The sequence below is a fragment of the Diceros bicornis genome, chromosome 3 (assembly GCF_020826845.1).
Source record: "Diceros bicornis minor isolate mBicDic1 chromosome 3, mDicBic1.mat.cur, whole genome shotgun sequence".
NCBI classification, from domain to species: domain Eukaryota; kingdom Metazoa; phylum Chordata; class Mammalia; order Perissodactyla; family Rhinocerotidae; genus Diceros; species Diceros bicornis.
The window spans coordinates 83,572,216-83,594,855 of NC_080742.1; the positions used below are offsets into that span (position 1 = coordinate 83,572,216).

A 22,640-nucleotide genomic window follows, 5' to 3' on the forward strand; every position below is an offset into this window, starting at 1 on the left:
AAATGGGTATAGGTAGAAGGTACCTCAACATAATAAAGACCATATATGACAAACCCACAGCCAACATCATACTCAATGGGAAAAACTGAAAGCCATCCCTCTGAGAAGAGGAACAAGACAAGGGTGCCCATGCTCGCCACTCCTATTCAACATAGTATTGGAGGTTCTGGCCAGAGCAATTAGGCAAGAAAAAGGAATAAAAGGAATCCAAATAAGCAACAAAGAAGTGAAACTCTCGCTGTTTGTAGATGACGTGATTTTATATATAGAAAACCCTAAAGAATCCATTGGAAACCTATTAGAAATAATCAACTACTACAGCAAAGTTGCAGGGTACAAAACCAACTTACAAAAATCAGTTGCATTTCTGTACTCTAATAACTAACAGAAAGAGAACTCAAGAAGACAATCCCATTTACAATAGCAACAAAAAGAATAAAATATCTAGGAATGAATTCAACTAAGGAGGTGAAAGCCCTATACAATGAAAAGTATATGACATTATTGAAAGAAATTGATGATGACATAAAGAAATGGAAGGATATCCCATGCACATGGACTAGAAGAATAAACATAATTAACATATTCATATTACCTCTAGCAATCTACAGATTCAATCAGAATCCCAATGACATTCTTCACAGAAATAGAAAAAAGAGTCCTAAAATTTATATGGGGCAACAAAAGACCCCGAATAGCTAAAGCAATCCTGAGAAAAAAGAACAAAGCTGGAGGCATCACAATGCCTGACTTCAAAATATACAACAAAGCTATAATAATAAAACAGCATGGTACTGGTACAAAAACAGACAAACAGATCTATGGAACAGAATTGAAAGCCCAGAATTAAAACCACACATCTATAGACAGCTAGTCTTCAACAAACGAACTAAGAATATACAATGGAGAAAGGAAAATCTCTTCAATAAGTGGTGCTGGGAAAACTGGACAGCCACATGCAAAAGAATGAAAGTAGACTATTTCCTTTCACCATACACAAAAATTAATTCAAAATGGATCAAAGACTTGAAGGTAAGACCTGAAACTATAAAACTCCCAGAGGAAAACATAGGCAGTACACTCTTTGATATCAGTTTTAGAGGCATCTTTTCTAATTCCATGTCTACTCAGACAGGGAAACAAAAGAAAAAATAAACAAGTGGGACTTCATCAGACTGAATAGCATCTGCAAGACAAATGAAACCAGGATCAAAATGAAGAGACAACCCACCAACTGGGAGAAAATATTTGCAAAGCATATATCCGACAAGGGGTCAATCTCCATAATATATAAAGAACTCACACAACTCAACAACAAAAAACAACCCAATCAAAAAATAGGCAGAAGATATGAGCAGATATTTTTCCAAAGAAGATATACAGATGGCCAATAGGCACATGAAAAGATGTTCAACATCACTAATCACCAGACAAATGCAAATCAAAACCACACTAAGACATCACCTTACACCTGTTAGAATGGCTATAATCACCAAGACAAAAAAATAACAAATGTTGGAGAAGTTGTGGAGAAACGGGAACCCTAATTCACTGCTGGTGGGAATGCAAACTGGGGTAGCCACTAGGGAAAACAGTATGGAGATTCCTCAAAAAATTAAAAATAGAAATACCTTATGATCCAGCTATCCCACTACTGGATATTTACCCAAAGAACCTGAAATCAACAATCCAAAGTGGCCTATGCACCCCTATGTTCACTGCAGCATTATTCACTATAGCCAAGAAGTGGAAGCAACCCAAGTGTCCCTCAACTGATGATTGGCTAGAGATGTAGGATATACATACGATGGAATAATACTCAGCCATAAGAAAAGGAAAATTGTCCCATTTACAACAACTCAACATGGATGGACCTGGAGGGTATGATGTTAAGCGAAATAAGCCAGACAGAGAAAGACAAACACCACATTACTTCACTTATATGTGGAAGATAAACTAACACACGGACAGAGAGAACATTTTGGTGATTACCAGCGGGAAGGGGCTTGGGGGTGGGCACAAAGGGTGAAAGGGACGCATTTATATGGTGACTGACAATAGTGTACGACTAAAATTTCACAATGTTATAAACTACTATGACAACAATAAAAAAAATAAATAATAAAAGAAAAAGATGTAAGAGTACTGAAAACCATGCTTCTCTGGATCACTTTCTCAGGCCTTCTGGGATTATAATCCTCACTCTGGCTCAAGTAAACTCATTATATTTCTCTTACCTATAGAATGGTTATTGGTTATGTGTTGACTTTCTTCTGACCTTGGCTTTTCTGTCTCAGCTCAGATCAGATCTGTCTTCTCCCTCATCGAACATCTCATTGTTGTTTTTTTCAGTGCTCCCTCTTGGACCAACTCCCTTTGATGTCTGTGCGTCTTGCGTGTTTTTTGAACTTTGAGACGCAGTGCCACCCATTCCAGAACATTACGCCAACATGAGTAGCTGGTACTTGGCTTGCTTTTTGCTTCATGGAATAGAGTATATCAAACATTTTTCAGGAGGCTTTTCAAGTGCCCTGTGCAGAATAAGAGAAAGACTATGCTTTGCTGGACTTGTCTCTCTAAAAGGTGGGTTATTGGATGTTTCTGGGTGTTAGGGAGACAAGCCCCTAAGAATTAGAAGCATTGTTTTTCTCCATCTCTCAACTGAGGCCTTTGCTCCACCTATGAGCTTTAGTGGCTGCCCCCAGGTCAACAGTAATACACTTTCCCTCATTGATGACTTTGTTAATGCATCTCAGGGGCCAGGCTGGTTGGGCTATTTTTGCAGTGCTTTCATTCCAGCTCAACCAGTCACTAGAAATCAGCTTTAGAAAACTGAAAGGACTCTTCAGCCACAGCCTCCCCTCACCTCGCTCCTTTCATACGTCCGAGATCTTGGCTGCCCGAAAATGATCTCCTGCCACACCCAGCCAGCTTTTGCCCTGATTTGTTTCCTTAGTGTCATGGGGTATCAACTTCTCTCCAATTACCCAAACTTACCAAATTATGACTGGAGAGGGCAAGGCGGGGCGGCGGGAGTCGGTGTAGATCCATAGATGGGGCCTTGAGGCCCCACCCTCCCCAGAGCCAGGCCCCGGATCCTTGTCTGTCTCTCTGTTTTATTATTTTGGCAGGCATTGAGAAGTTAATCTTTCTGTACTGGAGCGGCTTCCCTTTTTTTTCACCCTGAGAGGATGCCAAGAGGAGAAGACCTCAAGTTGCCATGAACTCTGCCATGACAAGCTGTGAGCACCCCGACTTCTTGGTGAGTGCTGGTAGAAGAGAGAGGGAAAGAGAAGAGGGAGGCAAGCAGAAAGGAAGAGACAGACGCAGAGGGGAACCCAGCAGGGAGTCCTAAAGCCCTGATTCATCATTAGTGCTAAGGACGGTGGCTCACAGTCTAGACAAGATTTTAGATGATTACACGGGGGTGGCAGCTGCCCTCCCGACCTGGTCACCAGAGGCAGAGGCCTCTGTGCTGAATTACAAAGGACTGAGGAGGAGCTGGAGCAGCTGGAAGAGGCTCTGTGCTTTACCTTTGCTCTTAGGTTGGTCTCTGTTGAATCTAAATATTTGTTTTCCAGGTTCCTCACAATTTCTTGCTCAGAAGCCCTTTCTGAAGCAAAGCAAAGGGAAAGAGAAAGGGAAGCAGAGAGAGAGAACTAATGTTTACTGAACAACTCATATGCCCCAGGCACTTTATACACTTAATTTTCTTCCTCCCAAGCCAGTGGAGCAGGCACATCTGTTCCCATTTGACCGATGAGGAACCTGAGGCCCAGAGGAATAGTCACAGTAACCTGTCTGGAGGCCTCGCTAGCTAGTCCTGGCCCCAGCACCTCTCCACCCTGTTCTGGCCACCTGAAACTGACAGGGGAAACTGAGCGGAGGCCCTCTGTTCTTTCCACTCCCACCACAGCTGGAAAGAGCCCCTCTGCACCAGGCCAGGGCTGTAGCCCAAATGAGGCCCAGCAAGGCCTCTGTGGGACAGGTGCCACCTGTTAACTTGGGCTGGGTTCCCAGAGCTGTCCCCTTGAGCCAGGTGCCAGACCCTGCCCACTGCTGGTCAGCCTTCTGGTGAAGAGGCCCTGGCCATGTCTTCTAGAAAATTGTGGGAGGCACCTGAGAGAATTCTCCTTTCTTCTCCTCAGATTTCCTCCTGCCACTACCTCATGGAAGCCAAAATCAAAAACAAAAGAAATCTTGGGAAATAAGCTGAAGACTCTATTTTCTGAAGGCTGGGATGTTTCCCACATTTGGGCCTTACCTGAGGCCAGCTGGGGTGCGGAGGTGTCTGGGCACGTATCCATCTCATCTTCAGTGGCCTGTCTTCTCTTCATTTTCCTCAAAACCTCGGTTTCAGCACCTAGGTTAAGAAGTCACTTTTCTGAGATGTTTTTGGTTTTCACATGCGTGTTGCTCTGCTAGAACCTTCTAGAGATATAAACACAAGGAAGAAAGCTTATGGCCGAGCTAGGGGAAAGCAGGGTACACCAAAAATAGTTCTGATACAAGGGAGAAAATAGTAAATCACACAACAGAGAGACAAAATGTGCTGGGAGTACTAGGGGGAAAAATCCCCCGGGGGTGCAGGGTCAGGAGAGGTGATGGGGGAAGAGGCATTGAGCTCTTGGAAGAAAGGAGTCTGGAGGGGAAGCAGGGGGATCAGGTAGGGAGCACAGGGTGAGCAAAGGCTCTGAGGCAGGATAATTGACATCATATTTAGAGAGACCTGAAGGATTCCATTGGCTAGAGCCAGGTGAATGGGAACATTAGGAAAGGAACCTAGAGGGGTGGGTGGGCGAACAAAGGCTGTGTGGGGTATGGATGGAGTCAGAGGGGCAAGTGCTCCATCTACCCCAGGAACTCCCCCTTCCCACTGCTGCTCTCCCTGCACCAGGGTCTCCTCCTGCTCTGCTCATCTGCTCCAGGGAGCTGGGGGGCTGTATGCACAGGGACACACCTGCAGGCAACTGCCCTCAGCACCAAAAGAGGACAGGTCCGTTCTCCCATTTACAGCGGGATGTTGAACAAGCCATGGACCCTCACTGAGCCTCAGTCTCCTCACCTGTAAATTGGGGCTGATACGATAGTGGTGAGAATCAAATGAGAGGATGCATTGGAAGCTCTTTGTCGACTGTAAAGCTCTATAAAATGCCAAGACATATCAGAACGCCTCTTTTGATCAAGACTTTCAGTGAAATTATAGCCCAGGTGTTGAGTTGATAGACTCACCTCCAGCCAGAAGAAGAGCTGTGGCCTTTCTTCTCACCCCAGTGCTCACTGGCAGGGACACTTCACTGAGAATCCATTCTTCTTCCCCAAAGGAGCTCGCAACCTTCCATCTGCCACTGTGTGTGTCGCATGCACAGACTTCTCCCGGCCGGGGATTCTCCTGGGAGAAAAGCACCTCCCAGATTCAGATATGCCCAGAGATGGGACAGCTTCCTCCTCCATCTGAGAAGCCCTGCTCTAACATACCTTTGGGACGTCACTAGTTTCTAAGTGTGTCTTTAATATGCTAATGATTCATCCCAACCCAAAGGAGTCTTAGCGCACTGTGTACCTGCTTGTTGTATTTTTTGCCCCATCTCTTTGTAAAAGTGACATGAGATCATTTACAAACAGAGGCATATTTTGATCAGGCTCTGTCCTTTCTACAGCCATGGCTGATGGCCTTCCCAGAAATTACACACTCTTACCAGAAGAGAGGAACCAGTTGTTCTCAAGGAAAACAGGATTTTCCAAGCTCTAAGTTCTAAAAAATTTTTTTTCATGTGGGGCCTCACGCAAGGTCAATTTCCCAGATAATTTTGTTTTGTTTTCTCTTGTTTCAAAGTCTGGCTTATGCATCTTTTTCTTTTTCTTTTTTTTTTTTTTTTTGCTAGGAAATATATGCCCTGAACTAACATCAGTTTCCAATCTTCCTCTCTCTCTTTTAACTTTTTTCCTCTCCAAAGCCCCAGTACATAGTTTTATATTCTACTTGTAAGTCCTGCTAGTTCTTCTACGTGAGCAGCCACCACAGCATGGCTACTGACAGACAAGTAATGTGCTTCCACGACCGGGAACCAAACCCTGGCCGCTGAAGCAGAGCACACCAAACTTTAATCACTAGCCCGTCAGGGCTGGCTCCCAGATAATTGTTTTAAAGCAGATGCAGAAGTGGTTTCCATAACCTTCAGAAGGTCCAATTTGATATCCAGAAAGAACTTAGAATAGTAAGAGGTCCTCAGCCTGGGGACAGTCTTTGAGTCATTGGCTCCTATGTGGAAAAACACCAGAAGGTCCAGAACCAACAACTCCCCCCAGTCAGTGTTTCCCTCCCTGTCATCTTCCTGAGAATTCTGAGAGGTCCTGAGAAAGGGCATGAGGTGAGCTTGTTGGCAGAACATACACAGCTGTACCAGCCACAGCCCTGTGAGCTCACGCATGGGCACACACAACAGGATGCCACATACACTGCACACACTGGAGTCTTCCTGTATCCTTGCAACCATCCAGATTTAGATGGGGAGACTGAGGCTGGGAGAGGTGAAGTGATGTGCTTGTGGCCTCCAAGCAGGGGACTAACATACCATGTCAGCCTATCTTCAAACTGCATGCTCTGTTGTTCCATGTAGCCTACCGAAAATCAATCAACCAACCAATCAATCATTCAATCACTCTCTCTTTCCTTCTCCTTCTCCTCTTTTCCTCAACCTGTTTTTCCTCTGTCACCCTCACTGATTCCTCAATACATTCACTAAAAACTCATAACAAGGGCTCAGGGGCCCAGAGTTCCTTCCCTCCAGCACCCTCCATTCTATCTTTGACTGGCCTTAACCTCCTTAGGCAAAAACAGCTTTCCTGTGCAACCCAAGTACCGAGCAGCATCAGTACAGCCTTCTGCTCAGAAGTCTAAATAGGATAAGCATGATGTTTCAAAAGAGTTCCAACCAGTTAGTGAGGGACTTATTAAAAAAATTAATGAGAAAAATTCTCTATAGTCATTAGTTTATACATTCGTTCATTTATTTCATCTATTAACAGACAGTTACATGAGCAATAACTATGTGCTGGAGATAACAGTAGAGACTTTATGGTCTTTTGGAAAAGGAAACATGGTTGCAGTCAGGCATGTTTTGGGCCAGGGTAAACATGTTCATGGTGTTGTAGGAGCCTCTGAGGAGGAAAGGCCTAGTTTAGTCAAGGCTGAGGTTGCTTGAGGTCAGGGAAGTCTTCTTGGAGCAGGTGGGGGATGCATACTTCCAGGCATCAATAAATAGACAAGCAGAAACAAAACTCTTACATTGATGTTTTAGGACATAAATGTTAGAAGATTAATGAGCAAACACTGTTCAGAACCCCAGAAACAAAATGACTCTGCAGAGCTGTGCTCAGCTGGATCAATCAGCCCACTGTCAGCAGCCTGACCGTAGCCCTGGGATCCCCCAGCTACCCGGAGTCTCAGCGCGCTATGCCACGCCTTCTCCATGGCAGTTGTGTGGACCCCACAGGTAGCACTGGGAAGAAATTAGGATCAGTGTTTACTAATACTCTAACCACATGGAGGAGGTGGCCTGACTTCCTCTGTCTCCACACAGGAGATGGGATGGTCTGCCTGCCCACCTCCCCATGACAGGCAGGACTGTCCCTAGTTAGGACTTCCATAGTGGGGACTGGTCAATACTCAAAACAACAATTTTTAACTAGGGGTGATTTTACCACCACCCCCCAACACCCAGGGACATTTGCAATGTCCAGAGACATTTTTGGTTGTCACAACTATAGGGGAAGGAGTACTACTGGCATCTCGTGAGTAGAGGCCACAGATGCTGCTTACCATCCTACAGTGCACAGTCCAGCCCCCACCCCGCTGCCACACACACAACACAACAGAGAATTATCCCATCCAGAATGTCAATAGTGCTGTGGTTGAGAAACCCCGTCTTCGAATTAAAGTTTCCTAGGGACCAGTGCTGTCCTGGAGGTGGTAAGGGACAACCACCCAGTTCTTGACCTGGCGGCTTTCTTCCCTCTCCACTTCTAAGCAAGTGGAGAAAGCCTCTCCTCCCCCCTCTCCTTCTCCCACTTCTCCAGAGCAGGGCCACCGACCCATTAGGTACAGCAGCCACAGTGCCCAGGGCCCATCATTCTTTTACAGACCCACAAAAATGTTTTTACTTATTTTAAAATCAGAAGAAAAAAAAGAACTCTTAGATCAAAGAAAAAGTTTTCATATATAGTAGAATATTTGTCTTTATACCAATGTAGTCACAAAATATAATAATACATTTTTTAGGGAAGAAGGATCCCATAGGGTAGGAGTGTTCAGCACCCATGAAAGTCATCATGCAGCGCTGGTTCAGAAGGTGTTCTTTGATGCTTGGCTGAAGTGAAGCGTGCTGAGGCATGGAGGTGGTTGTTAGAGTCCCTTTCTGGAACTTTCTCGAGGAGAAGCCCACACCACCCTCAGGGCAGCCCTGGCTGTGTCACTGTGCAGACCCTCTGTAGTCTGACCTGGGCCCAGGACCCTGCTGGGCCATATCTCCTAGGGTTGCCTGATTTTCATGCTGGTGACCTTGCCACCTTCTGGAGACACCAGAGACATTGTTCTCATGTTCCTGTCACCCACAGCCAGATGCTCAAATGTCAGCCCTAAGCACAAATTTAAAGTCTTTGAAACATAAGACTGGAAGCTTATCTTAATTGTAACAGCTAATGTTTATTGGGCAATTACACTGTGCCAGGCAGCAGAATTTGTGCTTCCTGCTCTAATTTCTTTCCAGCTTTATTGAGACATAATTGACAAATAATATTGTGTAAATTTAAGGTGTACAACATGTTGCTTTGATACACTTCTATGTTGTAAATTGATTCCCACCATAGCATTAGCTAACACCTGCATCACATCACATGATGACCGTTTCTTTTTTGTGGTGACAACATTTAAGATCCACTCTCTTAGCAACTTTGAAGTATAGAATACAGGATTACTAACTTTAATCACCATGCTGTACATTAGATCCCTAGAACTTATTCTTTGACCAACATCTCCCCATTTCTTCATACTCCAATTTAATTTTGTCAACTATCTATGAAGTAGATGTTGACATTTCTGTTTCATAGATCAGAAAATTGAGGCTTAGAAATGTTAGTAATTTGCCCAAGGTTGGTAAGCTATGTAGCCAATAGCTGGAGGGGAAAGTTTACAATTCAAAGATAATTTTGGTTAAACTGGTAGGAATGAAAGTTGGCTCTTGCCCCTAGAGCATTCTGTATGCACTGCACTCATTTGCATTTGTCTGTGACATCCATTCATTTGGTCTACACTGAGCACAGAGACTGCTCTAGAAGCTGGGGCAACAAATAAGAGTAAGGTACAATCAGTGCATTCTAAGAACTTACGACCCAGCAGAAGAGATGGCCAAGGAAACCGTCCATACAAGAACCACGCTGTGATGAGGGCTTTGGCAGATGTAAGCACAGAGCCTAAGGGCAGCTACTCCAGTATGGGGCCAGGATCCCCATTTACCTGACTTTCTGGGAGGGAAACCTGCCCATTTTCTGACCGTGGAGTTGGCCCCCATCTCCTCCTGCACAAAGCTGCTTCTCTGCCAGGGCTTCAAGCAAGACATCCACGCCTCTTGCACGGCCCCAGACTTCACACAGAGGCCCTGTGCAGATGTATAATGTAAAAAATCACTGCTCTTTTGAGTCTGGACCTGTAAATCCAAAGCCGGCCAAGAATTTTCCCTTTCTCATTGCCTCTTGCCTCTGGAAGGCTGTCCATCAGTGTGCTTGAAATGTGGAAGTCCATTTGATTCCATTGGAAATGTCCAGGTGTGTCCTTCTCTTGTTCCCAGCAGAGTGGTGATAGCTTGCTCAGCTCCCACGATGATGGCCAAGGCAAGAAGAAGGATGGCCAGTTGGGGAGTCCCAGCAGCAGCCAGCTGGCCTATAGCATCTTGGACATCCCACCATGGTATCTCTGCATCTTCTTGGGGATCCAGGTAATGCCACACAGCAAACTGTGTCCAAAGAGGCTCTGTCTCAACAGCCACATCAATACACACCAAGGTCAAATTAATTAGTCAAGATCCACGACTTCAGTTGCTGATACTGTTGTCTTCCGTGTAATTGACCTCTATGGGAACTCAAAGCTCCTCTGGTCTCTCTTTCTGTCCAGGAGTTTGGGGTTGGGGGAGGCATTAGGGAGGATTCTCTCTCATGCTGGGCTGATAAGTCACATCAAGGACACCACCTGGGCCATTGTGTTTTTTTTCAATTTTAATTTATTTGATTGGCAACAACCACAATAATTGAGAACCAACACTTGGGGAATTTTGGGAAACAAGCACTCTCAAACACTGTTGGAATGTTAGTTGGTGCAATCTTTCTGGATGACAATTTGGTGATTTCTATCAACATGTAAAACACATATACCCTTTCTCCCAGTTCCCAATGCTGAATAATTTCTCTGTGGATATGCTGACAAGATTTGTTAAGAAAAGTACAAAGAATTTCTTGTAACATTATTGGTAATAGTAAAGTCAAAACACACAACAAACAAACAAAACCCCCAAAACAACCAAATGTCCATTATAGGGAACTGGTTAAATAAATTGTGGCACGTCCTAACAAATGACATTTTTATGCAGCTATTAAAAAGAGACGGATATGTTTACCTTGCAGTTAGGGAATGTTCCCCAAGATATATTAAATGAAAAAAGCAAAGTAGATAACTGTGTATAGTCTGATATTTTTTGTGTTAAAAACAAAAATAAGAGATTGAATAGTAGAAATAAGTATATGTTATAAGTCTGTATGTTTTGAAGGATTTGGAAGAAACTAAGAAAGGTATTTAGCCTTGGGAAGAAGAACTAGGAAAGGTAGGGTAGCTTTCAACTTTCATTTTTTTATTCTGTAACTTTTTATAGCATGAATTTTCTAATTTCATAGATGTATTTCTTTTACTATTATAAGCTGTTCAATATGGAATACCAGGGATGTGGTACACATTTTTGTTTGCTTCAATGTGCTTTTCTATAAAATAAGAGCAAATGTCATACTATTTTTAAAATATTATTATGAGCTAGTATAATGGATAATGTAGATATTGTCTCATGAAAGGATGTTGAATTTTGTCAAATGCTTTTTCTGCATCTATTGAGATGATCATATGATTTTTATCTTTCATTTTATTAATGTGCCTTATCATATTTATTGATTTGCATATGTTGAACCATCCTTGCATCCCAGGGGTGAATCCCACTTGATTGTGGTGTATGATCCTTTTAAGGTACTGTTGAATTCAGTTTACTAGTATTTTGTTGAGAATTTTTGCACCTCTATTCATCAGCGATATTGGCCTGTAGTGTTCTTTTCTTGTAGTGTTCTTATCTGGCTTTGGTATTAGGGTTACGCTGGCCTGGTAAAGAGAGTTTGGGAGTGTCCCCTCCTCTTCAGTTTTTTGGAAGAGTTTGAGGATTGGTGTTAATTCTTCTTTAAATGTTTGGTGGAATTCACCGGTGAAACCATCTGGTCCTGGACTTTTCTTTGTTGCGAGCATTTGGATTACTGATCCAATCTCCTTACTTGTCATTGGTCTGTTCACATTTTCTGTTTCTTTATGATTTGGTCTTGGTAAGTTGTATGTTTCTAGGAAGTTATCCACTTCTTCTAGGTTATCCAATTTGTTGGCGTACAATTGTTCATACCAGTGTCTTATGGTTCTTTGTATTTCTTTCATATCAATTGTAATGGCTCCTGTTTAATTCCTGATTTTGTTTGTCACCTCTTTTTTTCTTCTTAGTTTAGCTAAGTGTCTGTTTATCGTTTCCAAAAGCCAGTTGATCTTTTCTGTTGTTTTTCTGATCTCTGTTTCATTCATTTCTGCTCTGATCTTTGTTATTTCCTTTCTTCTGCTAAATTTGGGTTCCGTTTGTTCTTCTCTTTCTAGATCCTTGAGGAGCAAAATTAGGTTGTTTATTTGAGATCTTTCTTCTTTCTTAATGTAGGCATCCATTGCTATAAATTTCCCTTTTAGAACTGCTTTTGCAGCATCCTGTAAGTTTGGTATGTTCTGTTTCTGTTTGCATTTGTCTCAAGAAATTTTTTTATTTTTTCTTTGACTCATTGGTTGTTCAGTAGTCTGTTGCTTAATTTCCACAAATTTGTGAATTTTCCAGTTTTCGTCCTGTTAATGATTTCTAGTTTCATACCACTTTAGTTGGAAAAGATACTTCTTAAGTTTGCTAAAGCTGTTTTGTGACTTAATATATCATCTATCCTGGAGAATGTGCTCAGGCCTTCCTGGTCAACGGTCTTGCCCTCACCATGTGTCTTGTTATAATAATGAGCCTCTTGACTTGTTCTTGTTCTTGAGGCCCTCTCCATGGTTCCTGTTAAGTCCACCTAGGCTGTGTTTCTGCTTTGGTTTCTTACTCAAGATATCAGTTCCCAGCACTAGTGTCTGCCCAAGGTCTGCCCTTGAACTCAAGACCTTCTGGCTGGGTCCCTGCTTCTTGCTGCCAGGCCTCTCTAGTTCCCACTGGTTGCCTGGATCTCTGCCTATCACTCATGGCCAGGATCCTCTGAGACTGGAGGTGGAATTCTTGGCTCTGGCGGTAGTAATGGGAATGAGGGTAGAGCGGGAAGCCATAGCATCTACATGCCTATCTACTCTCTCTGCTCTGCCCACAGCACTTCCTTACGGTCCTGGGGGGCTCGTGGCAGTGCCACTAATCCTGGCCAATTACCTGTGTCTGCAGCATGACTCCCTGATGCAGAGCTACCTCATCAGCACCATGTTCTTTGTCTCTGGCATCTGCACTCTCCTGCAAGTGCTTTTAGGAGTCAAGTAAGTAAAACCCTCCCCATGGGTTCAGACTTTTACCTGCCAGTGTATCAGCAAGTCTTGCTTGGCTTGTAGCAGGAGAGGCAGTTAGGAAGCTGGTGTCACATGACAGAGAGAGCACAGAGCCAGGGGTCAGAGCCTGGGTTCAAGTCCCCGCTTCAACATATAGTGTATATATTAGCTAGGATTCTTGATTAAAGTAACACAATCTACATTAACTTAGGCAAAAATTTCTTCTTTATTAACCTATGAGATCAATCCAAGAGAAAGGCAGGGTGCATTATGCATCAGGAACATGTTGAACCAGGGACTCAGATGCTACAAGGACTTTCTCTCCATCTCTTGTCTCTACTCAGGTCTGCCCCTAATATTTGTGAGATCCAGGGCAAGAGTACAAATAGAGACCCACACACTCCATGTCTAAATATCAGAGAGTAATACGCCAAGCTTACAAGCTCTTAAATAAGATATGTTCTGATCATCCTACCTGGAAGGCCAGGTTTGAACTTAGAATTCTGTGATTCCTTCAAGTTCTGCTTTGGAACCGGGCAGCATGGGGTTGGCTGGCCCCCAGCCTGTGGCCTTCCCCCTTCTCTTCCCATCTCAAGCTTTGCTCCAGATCACGACAGTCTCACATGCAAGAATGGTGACACCCCAACCTACACATCCAAGTTCCATCCACACCCCACACACACCAGATTCCCCAACAGCTGCCCCTTGGCCATCCTTCAGGCCTACGGGTGTGCACACCCGCATCGTGGTCTGCCTTCAGGAGGACAGACCTGGAGAAGAGGTCCAAGCGGGCTCTGGAAGAGGCTCAGGGCGGAGAATTTTGGGGACTCTAAGGGGAGGGGCGCACAGACTTGAGATGCGCATAGCCCCTTGGCCCTGTAGACACCTCCTCAGAGGAGGCCAGAGTAGAGCTCTCTAGGGCATTGGGCTAAGTGCAGGGGGCTCTTCTTTCCTAGACTGAAGGCGAGACTGTCTCTTCATTACTCTGCCAGAGCCTGTGCTTCATTCTCGCAGACAGAACATGTCTGCACGTGTCCATAGACAGGGCTGCTGGCAGGCCTCTCACTTACCCCTCCAAAGCAGGTGAGTACTGTTCTGGCTGGTCTCACACTTTAAAAATTCCAGGGAAGAGCTCTGAGTGGCCCAGTTTAAGCCAAATGCCCAGCTCTGGACCCACCAGGGCAACAAATATGGGAACTCCCATTCGGGAAGATAAGTTCTGTTCTGAGTAGACAAGACAGCAGAACCAGTCCACTGAACCAGACATGTGGTTTGAGATCTGTCAGAGAAGGCTCATGATCACATGTGCCCTGCTCCCTTACAGTATTATTGAGATAATCAATTGTGATAATTGGTGAGTCACCTTTTTTTTTAAACCGTCTAGTCTTTTATGTTAATATGTAAGCTGCTAAAATTAGCCTGAGTGAAATGGAGTCCTATTTCTCTGGAGGTGGCCTGGACAAAACTGTGAATGAAGCCTGGAAAACATGTCTTTGGAACATTCCCCTCCTCATTTCCACACATCATCTCTTCACATTCTCCAACACCACCCCCTGCCCCACCTGGAGTCCACACCACACAGTGGCTCCCTTGGGTTACCGTCTTCTCGGGAAATTCCTCTGTCGGTCCTCCAGACCTTTCCTGCTCACCTCCCTCACCCCAAATCTATTAGTCCTGTATCTTCTTCCTCTCATACTTATTTAGCATCTAGTCCAAGGACAGACCTAGGTTTTGTTCAGCCTGAAGCTTATACAGTTTTTGGTGTCCCCTTTAAGGAAAATAACAGAAAATTATGAATACAAATCATGTACAAAAGAGAATACTATTAAATTGAAAAAAATCACAACAAATTACAAATTCTTAAAAGCAGATAAACACCACAAATGCCACCAATTACAAAACATAGCATGGTATTTTTTTTTTCTTTAACTTTTTTACAGTGCCCTGTAATACATTTTTCCCAACATTTTGTGGTTGCATACCCTTCAATCTCCTCTTCATTTCACAGAAAGAAGGAAAGATAATTCAGTCTTTCCTCTAGCAGGAGTCAGTCCAAATCTGTTTGTGATGACTGCTAGTAGGGATGCAGTATCATGCCTTCACACACAAACTGTAGTTCTGCTGTAGATTTGTGCCCTACACACAGAACATCTGACCAATTCTATGGTACATGATTCCTGTCAATTTTTTTAAATGCATTTGTTATTGTATATGTTGCATTATTAAGTATATTCCTGAAAGGAGAAAACTTCCATTTTGCCTGCACATCAATGAGAACCGGACCTTCTCTGGTAATTTTGCATATCTGATGGTTGGCAAATTTGCCACAGACTAGGACAAGCCGACTGTAGGCAGCATCCAGAGGAGAATATTTGTTCCTACCATGGTCTTTTGCTAAGTCGAGTCAAAGGCACTTTCCACAGTGCTTCTTTGCAAGTCATTTCCAGGAGCTATGCCGGTGCTTAACTTCTCTCATTCTCCGCCAAGGAGTGGGAGACTAGTGCCTACATCTTTAGCAGGTTATTTCCCTTCTCCCTCTTCCTTCTTCTGTCACCATCTCTGTGAGCCAAGATTTCTTCCAAATTCCCCATAAAGAACTCAAAGAGGTACAGAGTTTGATCTGGTCTGTCTCTTAGACCCCTAACATCCAGGACCCCTCCCTCCTTCCCAGGATTGGCCCCTGGAATGTCGGACACTGCAGGACCATTAGACAGGCCTTGCAGCAACCTGCCTAGATTCCCAGGAGCCCCCAGCCCTGCCCCGGCCCCATGGAGAGTTACAAACACAAAGCTCTTCCAGATAGAGGAGCCCCTCCCCTTAAACCTGAGATGGTGTTAATTATAATTATGGAAAAGCTTTGAGCTTGGAAAATGGAGGCCTGAATTCCAGTCCTGGTGTCTGTGCTGTGGAAACTTGGACAAGTCATCGACCCTCTCTACGGCTCAATTTTCTCATCTGTAAAGTGAAGGAGTTGAACTATATAATATCTAAAAGTCCCTTACATCTTTAATATTGTGGACACCTATCATGGTGACAAAGATGATGAAGTGCCATGTTTCAAGTGGATAATGAGTAGTAATAGTACATGTGGTCCTAGCCTTGTGGTAAGCTCTGTGAGAAACACAAACTAATCAGGAGCTAAGTTTCAAAGAACTCACACCCTAATTAAACATGCAAAGAAAGAGGGAAATAAAATCACGCTAACGTCATTAGACTAAGGTGGGGGTAGGAATGTACTTGAGTTTGGTTCCACCCATGAAAGTGGGCTTCCCTCTCAGATGCTAATGAGTAACTGCCTAAGGTATTATAGATGGTAAAACCTAACTGACAGCTTATGAGTCAAAGGCCAAGTAGATTTGATTGCCAATTATCTGCTAACCAGGATTTTATGGTGTACTTTTCTAGATTAGAAACAAAATGCTGATGTTGCAATAAGATTACAGATGGTCTTAGTACTTAAAACCGTCTTAAATAATCAAAAAGGAATGATAAGAGGCAATCAATTCTGCGTCTTAACTCCATCTCTGGAAGTATTCATGATTTTTACCTGGATATTTGTTTTTCTGGAGTGGTTCCAGGTGATATGAAGCCCTTTCCATGTTCCTGAGAATATCTCAAGTGTAGAGCAAGTACTCCTGCCACAAAGTGCACTCAGATGCCTTATGTTTGATTGCATACAGTTTTGCCTGAGTCAGCCCTGGCCTTTGTCCTTTCCACCCACCAAATTTCCTGTAGGCCCAGCCCTGCCCTGCCCTAGCTCTGTGCCTGTCCCTGGTTATGCAAAGAGGCCACGCCCATCGCCAATGGTCTGCAACCACCTTGCTCCTGCCCTGTTGACAGCTAGGTCACCCAATGTGCCATTGGAGCTCTGGCTGGAGCAGGAACAGTAGTGGCCATTGGGGTAGAAGCGTGACCTGGTGATCAGTCACATCAGAGGAGGGAGAGGGGGTTGATGTGTCCCAAAGAGGGCGCTGGTGCTTCTGCTTCCTGTGGGTTTAAGTTGGGTAGTTATCTGCAGGGAAGGACCGTGATGGGCTTTCCCACAATTTAGCAGGTCCTGACCTGCTTGGTGTAGGGAGCCCAGGAAAAAGATGAACAAATGCTCTTTGTCCAAGAGTGAAGTAGTTGGGGCTCTTGGGGTGCCCAGGATTTCTCACAACACAGAGACTCTTTTAAATTCAAGAATTCATCAGTCCCATCCTACATTCCTGAGGCTCTGCTCCCCATCCTGACCTATTTCAAAGAAAAGTCCCTGTGACATTCTCTTTTGCCCACTCATTGGATTGGCTCCAAGAAGGGCACATCAAAATGACGTCACAGGTGAGGTTGGATTCCAGCAACTCAAGCTCCAGATGCATCTGTCCCCACCTGTGGACCTCTTCCCCGTTTACCCACAAGCCCCTCAAACTCCACATGGCCCCCCCTGAACCTCTTCAGGGTTTCTGGTTTCTGTTCCTCTTTATCCCTTCCAGGTTCCTGGGCGCTCAGGGCATATTGCCCTGCGTAGGGACATTTGATGCTCCCTCTCCTTTCTACCCCTGACAATATTTGCATTTATTTTCTCTCGGAGTCTTCATGTATCTGTGAAAAGGACCTGTTTTTGAATTTTTCTGAAGCCTTGAGAATTAAATTAGATCATGCACATTAAGTAGTTAGCTCAGTACAGAAAACCTATTTTTCACATCAAGAAAAAGATCGTACCATAAACACAATTTGGACCTTCCCTTCCTTTTTTAACAATTAAAAAAAAATCAATTGTAGTAAAAACCAGTCCTCCCCCTTTTATAAACATATGCAATGCATTTTAAATATCTTTCCACTTCCATAAACACATTTCTGCAATAGCACTTTTTAAAAAATGATCACTTAGTATTCGCTATTCTAGAATATATAAATATATTCTAGCTTATTTAACCATTTCTTATTAAAGGACATTTAAGTTGTTTTGAGATATTCACTATTGTAATAATGACCAATGTAATTCATAATTATGAGAGATATAAATTTTATGTGTACTGACAATTATTTATCTAGTTAAAGACTGAAAAAAGACTGGAAGAAATGTTAAAGGTTATTTCTGGGTGGTATACATTATGTATGAAAGGTATTATTATATGTGAGCTAATAAAATTTATCTAGTTAAAGATAAAAAAAGACTAGAACAAAATGTTAATGGTTATTTCTGGTTGTAGAATTATCGTGACTTAAATTTATTCTTTATATTTTTCTTTATTTGCCACTTATTTTCCTTCAAAGTCCACATGTTACTTCATAACTAGGAAAAATAAACACCACTTAAAATGTGTTTTTAGAAAAGTATCAGGGTGTGTTTCATGAGCCACACTCTTTGAATCTGTGCCTGAGAGCCAAAGTCCAGTTGGCTGCCCATTACCATCTTAGAAGGGGGTCTGGGACTATGATTCAAGGCCGAAGCCTTGAGAAGCCTTGAGAAGTTTCTGAGATTCTTCAATCTTTGTCACCTCACCTGCTTTTATCTTTGTTTCCCTGTAATTATTAGCATTAAAGCCCTTGAAAACAAAAAATGGCAGAGCCAGCCCTGATGGCCTAGTGGTTAAAGTTCGGCACTCACCACTTCAGCGGCCTATCTGTCAGTTGCCATGCTGTGGCACCAGCTCATACAGAAGAACCAGAGCGACTTACAAGTAGTATATACAACCATGTACTGGGGCCTTGGAGAGCAAAAAGAAAGAGGAAGACTGGCAACAGATGTTAGCTCAAGGCAAATCTTTCCCGGCAAAAAAAAAAAAAAGGACAGGCATGCGCTTCTGTTTTTGGGGAAGAACAGAAGGAACGACTGTAGCAGAGGCCCCCAGTCCACCACCAGTTTGGGGGCAGATGTCAAAGGCACACTTAGGGCAGTGGGTAGTGATGGGTTTAAAGAAGACAGATGGACAGGCTTCCCCTCCCCACCAGAGATCTTCCTCCCTTTTCTTCTAGGCAGAGGCAAGCACTCTTATCCTTCCAAGGTGATTCTTTATGCATTTTCCCCCAAGTCTCTAACTGATATGCTTCTGTTTTAGGCATTACTGATTGAGGTGCTGATATGGATGAGTATATTTTCTTTTTCTGTCACAGCCCACCCCCCCACCACATACAAGCACACGTCCCATCCTTCTGTTCTCCCACCCTCCCAGCGCAGATCAATATTCTGTGCTTACGTTATGACTATGATGCTATTCAGAACTGAATCACAAAGTTCCTGTCCTGCTCAACTTTTTGTTTACCCTGGAGCTAATATCTTTCTTGTTTTTAATATACTTAATTTTCTATGTACTTATTTCTAATTCAACTCTAAATTCTCTGCCTATTGTCTAAACCTCTTCTTAATAATTTCATTCACATCACATAGTCTATCAGCTTCATCTTCCTGATGAACTATCTCCTGGAGCCCTCTGCCTTGCTGCAACCTGGAACAGTTGCTGTCTATGCCTGGTGCTCAGCTGTCATCCTGAAATACCTCTTCAACCTTATCCTGGAAATTCCCTTTATGTCAGTTCTCAAGTCTAGATCTCTTGTTCCTGCATCTTCGTCTTTCTTTGGTGGAACACAATTATCTAGTAGTTTCCTGAGAGACTGTACATGGGAGGAAAATTTTGTAAGATTTCGCATGAGTGAAAATGTCTTGATTTTACTCTCACACTTGATTGATAGCTTGGCTGGGTATAGAATTTTAGATTGGAAATAATTCTCTTTTAGAATTTTGAAAACATTTCTCCACTGTCTTCTAGTTTCCAATGTGATTTTAAGTCCAAACCCTTATATCCCCTTCTTCTTTCTCTGCAGGATTTTATACAGGCCCAAGTCATGCTGGGTTTTCTGTCTATTTAACATTTAACTGGGGGAGGTCTATCTAGTCACAGTGTCTAACACACAAGATTGACTATGACCATACTGTTGCTAAATACAATAGACATCCCCTTAGTAATTTTCCATCCACTGACCCCCACGCTGCTCCTTGGCTATAAATTCCCACTCCTCCTTGTATAGGGAGTTGAGTCTGATCTCTCCCACACCACAAAACCCCATTGTAGTGCCCCTCCCCTTGAACAAAATCTGCCTTAACCTCTTTAACAAGTGTCACAAATAGTATTTTCTTGAACAAGAATATGTGAGAGATCAGAGAGAAGGGTTGAGGCTTACTTTCCCAATACTTCCAAAAGGTTAGATGTTCCTGTTTTATGGGCCAAAATGGGACTACAAAGAGAGGAGAAAAATGTCACACCTGATCATTTGCATAAACCCTTCACGTATATCATTCTTACCACAAGTCCTGTTGTCAGTTGTCCTTATAACAAACACAGTGTTGCAATTTGGCCCGATGACTCAGACTTTCTGATCAGGGCATCCCCACTTCCCTGCCGAACCCTGCCACTGGCTTCCCCCCAGCATCAGTTTCCTCTGATATTGCCCTACCCACCCCAAAGTACTCTTGAGATAATGATATGACAATACTGTGTAGTTTGTAAAGACTGTATAAACTTAGATGTTAATATTACCCCCAGGGACACATTTCTATGGCTTTGCCAACCTAAACTACTAATCCTATAAGACTTTTAGGATACAGGAGACTGCAGATTTTGACATTTTATCTCTTCTTAGAAAACATGCAAGTCATTGTTGTAAAGGAAAATGGTGAGGAATTTTCTCTTCTTTGTACTCAAGCCAACAGATGACATGGTGAAGGGTGGAGAGAGAGAATAGCATAGACAGAGAGAGTCTTCCCATATTTTCTATGGGATGTGGTCAGGGTGGCAGTGGAGATTGGCACCCAGATCTCAATCCATCTGAGCCCAGAATGGTTTTTTCTATGATGGTTCATGAGGCCAGCTGTGGATGAGATGGGGTAGGGATGGGGAGAAAGAATAGGTGGAAAATGAAATTGGAAGGTCTGAGTATAAAGTGACAAGTCTTTACTGTATCATAACATATTTGTGAATCCCTGTAAATCCTATTTGGAACAAGATGAAGTGTAAATCAAAAGCTAAAGTTAATACATAGCATGTTGGGACTTGTGGGACATTATTAGAGCACTTCCTCCAAATAAAATCTAACAAAAACAAACAAGAAAATAAACAGAGAGAGTGAGAGAGAGAGAGAGGATCTGAAATCGATCCAACAACAATACTAGAGTGATAAGCTTCGAAATAATTAGTAGATCCAATAAAAGCAACTCCATCCCAGTTGACACATGTTGTGACATCACATGAAGAGAGGCATGCATCAGACATTAACCCTTAAATATTCATGTGAGCCCCTAAAGTAGATGGACACTGTCTACTTAAAGAACTAGAACAGAAGAAATAACACAGAGGAGTAAAGTGAAAGCTGTGAAGCACTGTGCAGGTAAGGCTGTGCTACCTGAGGGCTGAGTGGATGCCACAGAGCAAGGGGTAATTGATGCAGAGATGTAGCCTTGGACCAGCCCAAGCACATGGATTCCAACAACACGTGAGAAAACAAGGATCGTAGAAAACAAATCCTATAGAACCAACCTGCAAGAAATGGGAATGCAAAACAACAGTATAAAACAGACACATGATAAAATCTGTTATTTAGAGGAAATATTAAGAAAATTTCCTGATGTGCACTACCTTCTCAAGAAGTATCCACACATTTCAGAGGGGATAATAATGACAATTACTGCTATTTATTGAGTTCTTCTATGCCTCAGGGACTGGGCTAAGCATTTACATATATTTTTTCTTCACAGCTACTCTTCAGGGGAGAGTACAATACCTTTATTTTATCGAAGAGGACACTGAAGTTTGCAGAAGTTGGGCAACATGCCTAGGTCACACACTAATAAGGTAGAGCCAGCTTCAAAATCGCCTTTGGTCTACGCCATGCTATTAATCGGTGTCATAGGGGAGTGATGACCAGTGAGGAGACCCAAGCACTTGTCCTGGTTAACTCTATGACCTTGGGCTCCAGATCCCCTATCCAAAAAATGACAAGGCCAGGCTGGATACATTTCACAAGGCTCTTCTAGTTCTAAGATGTTGAGTTTGTTAATCAACAGTCTATGGCTTACAAGAGAGACATTTAAGTCAGAAGGCATATGTATAATAATAGTGAATCATACTCATGGGCAAATTAAAAAAAAGGAGTTGCCATCATGCTAGCAGATGAAATTTAAAAGAACACTGAGATACACATTAAGGTCATCATAAAAGGTAGGAGAGACACTGAACAATGAAAGCCTAGTAATGATAGTAAGAGTATATATCCCAAACATGTTCCAGGAAAGTGTATAACGGAAAACCTAGCAGAAATGCAGGAAATATATGTAGATCTGTCTGTCTGTCTATCTATCTATCTATCTATCTATCTATCTATCTATCTATCTATCAAAAGGGTACCAATAAGAAGTTATCAGAAAGAAATGGGAATGCTAATAAAATGAGGTGGGCAGAGAGAGAGGAATGAATGGAATTGGAAGGTCTGAGTATAGAATAGTGGGGGAAGAATTTATTGATACATTGTGTGAATCTAAAGGTAGGACATGATAATACACTGAAGAAAATAAATAGAAAAAAAATTCATCTTGTTCTTGAACATAAAAGGTATTTAGCAATCAAAAAAGGCAGAAAGTCCATATCATATTATCCCAACTACCTGTGATAATCTTGAAAGTAAAAAACCGGGAGTTAGAAAAGTGCTTAACTACTTGAAAATTTTGAAACACTCCTTTAAATAGTTTCTGAGTTAGGGATGAATTCCTGCATACAATAACAGAAAACTTTTTTTAAAAATGAAAATAAAGCTCACT

The 22,640-nt window shown here is 42.8% G+C and overlaps 1 protein-coding gene across 1 annotated transcript in view; it reads left to right on the forward strand.

The window, feature by feature from the left end:
- The first annotated feature begins 3,096 nt into the window (after positions 1 to 3,096).
- The window catches only part of LOC131397565 (solute carrier family 23 member 1-like), a 40,576-nt gene continuing 21,032 nt past the window's right edge, over positions 3,097 to 22,640 (forward strand). The window contains 4 exon segments of the mRNA XM_058530681.1: positions 3,097 to 3,262; positions 9,846 to 9,992; positions 12,685 to 12,697; positions 12,700 to 12,841. Coding sequence (XP_058386664.1) covers positions 3,221 to 3,262; positions 9,846 to 9,992; positions 12,685 to 12,697; positions 12,700 to 12,841 — 344 coding nt within the window. The 5' untranslated portion in view covers positions 3,097 to 3,220.